The sequence below is a fragment of the Alosa sapidissima genome, chromosome 4 (assembly GCF_018492685.1).
Source record: "Alosa sapidissima isolate fAloSap1 chromosome 4, fAloSap1.pri, whole genome shotgun sequence".
Lineage (NCBI taxonomy): Eukaryota > Metazoa > Chordata > Actinopteri > Clupeiformes > Clupeidae > Alosa > Alosa sapidissima.
The window spans coordinates 14,903,850-14,910,288 of NC_055960.1; the positions used below are offsets into that span (position 1 = coordinate 14,903,850).

General features: G+C 50.9%; 1 protein-coding gene across 1 annotated transcript in view; it reads right to left on the reverse strand.

Annotated features, from left to right (window-relative positions):
- Positions 1 to 566: 566 nt before the first annotated feature.
- The window catches only part of slc25a26 (solute carrier family 25 member 26), a 42,967-nt gene continuing 37,094 nt past the window's right edge, over positions 567 to 6,439 (reverse strand). Inside the window, exons 7-9 of the mRNA XM_042089184.1 lie at positions 5,018 to 5,135; positions 4,846 to 4,957; positions 567 to 1,045 (exon numbers count right to left, since the gene is read on the reverse strand). Coding sequence (XP_041945118.1) covers positions 946 to 1,045; positions 4,846 to 4,957; positions 5,018 to 5,135 — 330 coding nt within the window. The 3' untranslated portion in view covers positions 567 to 945. The remainder of the gene's footprint in view (positions 1,046 to 4,845; positions 4,958 to 5,017; positions 5,136 to 6,439) is intronic.

Genomic DNA, 6,439 nt, shown 5'->3' on the forward strand with positions numbered 1-6,439 from the left:
TTTAAACAGATATCAGACCATAGAGGCAATGTACAGTATACATGTACATGTGACACCTTTTGAGTTTCAGGTGACCTGAAGGGAATGGGGATTGTGCTGGATCACTAGATCCGCTGCGTCCATCAGGAAGAGTTATGACCGCCTGCCCAGTTCCCAGCATGCATTTCCAATCTCGCTATTGCTTTGACATTTATCCTTCATAGTCTTGCCACGCCAGTGCTTTCCCGTTCCCTATTGACTCTGCCGAGCGCAAGATCTTGTAAACAGATGGTCCATCATCTTTTTTTATCTACTGTTCTGTGTGGAAGCAAGCTTTTTTTGTATCTAGGGTCATGTTTGTGCTTTGTACAGTCAAGTTCTCCAACACTGCACTGGCACTTTCCATTGGCCTTGATTGATTGTGGTAACACTATTCAACATTTTCATTCAACATTCAAAATTTTCTCTTTCACACACACGCAGCATACACGCACGCACACACACACACACACACACACACACACACACACACACACTAATTAAGTTGGTGTAAATGCCTCTATGCAATTAATGGAAGTGAGACCAAGTAAAAAAAACAGCATTTTATTGCTGAATTTAGAACCATACACACAAATCAGCATACTCAGAACAGGACTGTCATTTGAGGTATCCATGTGAAAATGATCTGTGCCGTTAAATAACTGGAATTCAAGCAGTTAAACCTAATATGCTTTGCACTGATGACCAAGAATGCAATACGCTCGGTAATGTGATAGGAGGGCTGCTTCTCCAGGCACCAGGTGTCCATCTATCCCCTGGCCCCGAGTAATACACCCCCCCACGCACACACACCACACCACCCCAAACGGCTGACCAGCTTAAACTGGGACTGGCTGGGATCCTCATAGGAGAATGGCTTTGGGATGGAGGGGGGGGGGCTCAACTGTGATCATCCCCAGGGCCCAGTCATGACAGCAGGGTTCGTCGCACCTTCTCGTACGCCCCCAGGAAGATGAAGCCGCCCAGACTGATGGAGGTTATCCTGGGAATACTTCCTGCAAAGAGCCTGGGGGAGAAAGAAATACACACAAGACGCTAGTCAGCATCATACCAAGCAGCAATGCCCACAGTGAAGGCTCCAAGTTCTGGAGAGGGAGAGTGGGACAGAGAGAGGGACAGAGTGGGACAGAGAGAGGGACAGAGAGGGAGAGAGGGAGAGAGAGAGAGAGGCAGACAAAGAGGGAAAGAGAGAGAGAGAGAAACAAAGACAGTTTCAAGTCTGTAAATCACTTCAAATGCATATACAGACAAAGGGGTGAGACATGTTTCGAAAAGCTGTGCGCGTTTGGTTCTTTCATTTGCTAACGGTCCAGCCGTGCGCCTGGTCGGCCCATGGAGCGGAGTGTTTCTACAGGAATGCGGTCCACGGGGGCCACGCTGACGGCGAGGGGGAGTGAGGAGGGGGTTTGTGGGACAGGCCCTGAAAGCGATGTGCTCTCCCAAGGCCCTTTTCCACGCAGCTGTTTTTGGTATTAAAGCTGGACCCCGAGGGCCCCTCAGCATGACTGATGGCCAGATGACATTCACACACGTCCCTCAAACATCTACCGAACCCCACCACTACCACACCCCTCACACACACACACACACACACACACACACATACAGCCCCCCCCCCCACACACACACCCCTCCTCTGGCTCAAAAATCCCTTTCCAACTCCCCCTCCCACCACCACCACCACCACCTCCTTCTCCACCTCCTCTCGCACTCTGCCTCAGTTGGATGAATTAGGCAATGTCCAGTGCTTCTCACTGCGGGCCAGGAGGACTGCCAGGAGGAGGGTCGGTTGTGTGTGTGTGTGTGTAGGGGGTTGGGGGGTCTGGGGATTTGGGTTCTGGTGAAGCCTCCATTTAGAAATGGGGTCACAAGTGGTCTAACCACTAATACATCAGTTTTGTCAACCACAAAGCTGGACAAGGTGCCAAACATATCAGGGATCTCACAACTATTCCAGCAATTCGCAGAACCCCGCATTTCAGAATGCTTGTGAGGGGATGATGTGTTTTTAGACACCGACTGTGCCTGCTGGCGCGTGCGTGTGTGTGCGCACTTGTATTGAAGTGTGTGTGTGTGTATGCAGACGTATTTAAGTAAGAATGTGCTTTTATGTGTGTGTGTGTGTGTGTGTGTGTGTGTGTGTGTGTGTGAGTGTTAGCGAGAGCATGCACTCTCGTGAGTACGAGGCATGTGTAAGAGGCCGAACCTGTAACAAATTAGCAAGGACAGATTTCTCGGAGGGAGTTCAGACAGCACGGCTGCCTTGCCGGCTCGCCATTTTGGGAACGTAACCCGACCCCGGGCCAGGAACGCTGTGAGTCAGCCTCCGCCTCAGCCTTCTCGTCACTTAGTCACTGCACTTTGTTCACCACACGTTATTCACTGTAACGCACCTTTTGATGTGGGGGGGGGGGGGGGGTCACTGACGAGATCCAACTCCAGCTCAAGAGCAAGCTTGTGTCTGCGTCCCTGTATATGTCAGGAATGGGTCTGTGGTGAGGTCGCCCCCCCCCCCCCCCTCTTTCCGTCTCTCTCTCCACTACGAGCCACCATCACGTGCCTGACGAGGCTCAAATGCCAGGTCACTTCCCATCAGAAAGTAACCCCACCTGCCGTCCTGGATCAGTGAAAGGACGCTAGTGTGTGTGTGTGTGTGTGTGTGTGTGTGTGTGTGTGTGTGTGTGTGTGTGTGTGTGTGTGTGTGTGTGTGTGTGTGCACTGCACCACACTTTGGATAGTGTGTGTGTGTGTGTGTGTGTGTATGTGTGTGTGTGTGTATGTTTCTGGTGTGTGTGTGTTTCTGGTGTGGGATATTTTCCACCTGCCACTAGGGCCTGTGACTCACCACCACCACGTCATGATCGCTCATCACCCCGGCGACCGCAAACACCCGGTGACTTCCCTGAGCCTCCTCCTGCTAAGACTCTCTTTCCTAATGACTCCTCTGGCTCAGAATACTCTAAAAATACTCCCCTCCTCCCAGCAGCACTGAGAGCAGCTCTGTGTGTATGTGTCTGTGTGTGTGTGTGTGTATGTGAATGTGCGCTCACAGCTCCATGTTTCTGTGTCGCGACCCCTGACTGGCTAGCTGGTCGACTGACGTTGGGGGCGGGTGAGGAAGTACGTGGCGTGGCGTGGCGTTCGGTCCCAGAGCTGCGGAGCGCGCACACACTCGCTGCCCACACATGGAAGCACTTTCTGGCCTCACTGGGCTGCAATTGGAGCCATTACCATAATTACAGCTTTAAAGCCGCTGCAACTTGTATGAAGGCACGGGCCCAGCACCACCAACCAGCCACTCACTCACTCACTCACACCCCGCTCAGCAGCAGGGGCCACAAGCTGTGTGTGTGTGTGTGTGTGTGTGTGTGTGTGTGTGTGTGTGTGTGTGTAAGAAACAAATTAACTGTGTGTGTTTTGGTGTGTGTGACTGAGGCAGATTAACTATGTGTGTGTGTGTGTGTGTGTGTGTGTGTGTGAGAGAGAGGGAGAGAGAGAAAACAAAAGTGAGAGTGAGAGAAAGGGGTCCAGACCACAGTATGTGTGTGTGTGTGTGTGTGCGTGTGAGAGCTGTGGTTTGGGGTGTATTCCCCCGAAAAGAGCTTGTGTATACATCATCAAGAAGGGAGATTCTCTGCATTCCTGTGCATGGCAGCGCTTATAATGCCTGCTCCTTCAGCTGTGCCCCCCCCCCAACACACACACACACACACACACACACACACACACACACACAGGACTCAACCAAGATAATCAGCCAAAGAAGAGAAAGACGGAAACAAGGAAGGCAAGAAAAGGAAGAGAAAAAAAGGGGAAAGGGGCAGAAAAAAAGAGAAAGGGGGAAAAAAATCAAAGGAACATCAAAGGCTGACTTTCCCCCCAAATTATGAGGCAGTTAATAAGGCAGCTGGAGAGATTACGGCCAGATTTCCATAGCTGCGCTGGTCAGCCTGTGGACGCTCTCTTCCAAGGTGTGTGTCTGTGTGTGTGTGTGTGTGTGTGTGTGTGTGTGTGTGTGTGTGTGTGTGTGTGTGTGTGTGTCTGTGTGTGTGTCTGTGTGTGTGTGAGAGAGAGAGCCATCTTAATGAAACCCCCAGCCCAGCGTGTTTATGACATTAGCCTGCGGGTAGTTAATCACAAAGAAGACCTTTTCAATGTGGGGGGAACTGCCCCCCCCCCAAAAAAAAAGTTAGAACTCCACCTGAGAATGGCCATGCTTTCCCCCACAACACTAACCCATCATGCGCTGCAATTCCTCAGGCGAGCAGCTCCAACGGTGCCTGCTCTTGTGTGCTCTAACGACTGCAAATAGAGAGGAGGCCCTCTGCCAAACGCAGAGCTAGTGCTTAAAAGGGAGTCTATATAAAATAAGGGGAGCATTTCAGCTACATACTACACTGCAGGAGGAGAGGTTTGAAAAATGTGATAAAAGTCCCCTTCAGCAACTAAGCAATCAGGGCGGAGAGAGCAACTACAACCAATAGAGAAACGGTTTGTAGTTGTAAGTGGAAGTAAATGACTAGTGATTATATCCCATGGCTATAATTATGAGTTTGATCGAGTGTCCTCTGAGGGTGATTATCCAGAGGAAGGCTGACCAGACTCGCCTCACTTCCTTTAACTCCTCGCGCTGTCTGGCACACAGACCAAACGCCTCTCCTCTCCTCCTCCTCCTCCTCCTCTTGTCTGACTGCCTGGGGTGGTATCAGTCCCTCATTGGCCCTCAGTAGGAGGTGGGCTCCCAGGCTCTTGGGTAGTTCAGTATAGGTGAGCTCTGGTGTGGTGGCATCGGAGATTCCCACTCACCCGGTCACCCCCTGACTCCTCCACACCTCGCACAGCACCAGGGGGATGTTGCCATTGGCTGTGCTCGTCCCCTGCCTGTGGATGACAGAAGGACAGAGAGAGAAGGACAGAGGGACAGAGAGAGAGAGAGAGAGAGAGGAGAGAGAGAGGAGAGAGAGAGAGAGAGAGAGAGAGAGAGAGAGAGAGAGAGATTGTTCAGAAAAATATTCATTTTTGTAGTCCAGTGTTGAAATGTTACTAAACACTCCAGATGCATAATGCATTGAACTAACTATAGAGGGGTGGAGATGCTAGTGAAGACTGAGACTCTGTGTGTGTGTGTGTGTGTGTGTGTGTGAGAGAGAGAGAGAGAGAGAGAGAGAGAGACATTGTTATTCCTACTATGACTTGCTAATTGTTTTTTTCTCTTGATGTAATTACTGCTTTGGCAACATTGTATAACTTACAGTCATGCCAATAAAGCTGATTGAATTTAACTGAAATTGAGAGAGAGAGAGAGAGAGAGAGAGAGCGTGCTGTTAAGTTAAGTTGCTGATTTATTTGTTATGCTTTGGCAACACTGTAACAAGTCATGCTAATAACGCAATACTGAATTGAAACGGAACTGAAGAGAGAGAGAGAGAGAGAGAGAGAGAGAGAGAGACAGGGAGAGAGAGAAAGAGAGAGATTTTAAATTGTACTTTATTGCAATGTACAACGGCACAAAACTTCAATCAATCAATATGAACAAAATGTTTAAAAAGCAGAGAAAGAGAGAGAGAGAGAGAGAGAGAAGAAGAGAAAGACAGAGAGCAAATAAAGGCCTGATGAGGGATGGTGTGTCTGGTGTGCTTCCTGCTCTCACACACACTGAGGCCAGTGTTTAGTCTTCCACCAGAGAGCCTCGTCTCACAGGCCTCAGGAGTGGCATCTGGGTCCGGCACAGGTGACAAGCAGCCACCCACACACACATGCCCCCCCCCCCCCCCCTTCCCCTCCACACACACACGCACCCACACCCGCCCCCACCATCCACCTGTTGCCTGACCCCTCACCCTCATCCCACACCACTCCATCTCCCTCACACAACTTCCTCTCTTAAACTCATTCCCCTTATTTTCATTGTCTCCTCTCTTTCTTCCAGTCTCTCTCTCTCCTCCTCTCTCTCTCTCTCTCTCCTCATTCTCCCTCTCCCCCCCTTCCATGTGGGGCTCTATCTGTCTGTGCACGGCTTGTCCAGGCTTGGGAGCAACAGCCGTGTTTTTTCAAACCCAGTGCTTTCTAAATCAGGGTAGGGTGTTTTAGGGTGTGCGTGTATGTGTGTATGTGTTTGCGCAGACAGAAGGGTGTGTGTGTGTGTGAGTGTGTGTGGGGGGGGTGCAGGGGTGAGGTGGGGGGGTTAACATAACTGCAGCCTGTACAGTAAATCACCTCCTTAACGGCCCGCTGGTCTCTGCTGACCGGCCGCGCTGTGGCCTCCCCCTCCCTGTGCTACTCTGCTCTGCTCCTGGAGAGGGGTGGCCTGAGGTGGACTGCAGGGCTACTGCGCCGGGAAGGCTTTAATTAGTGAAAGCAGGAGGACATCCTGGTCATCCGTCCATCTGCGTCTCAGCGG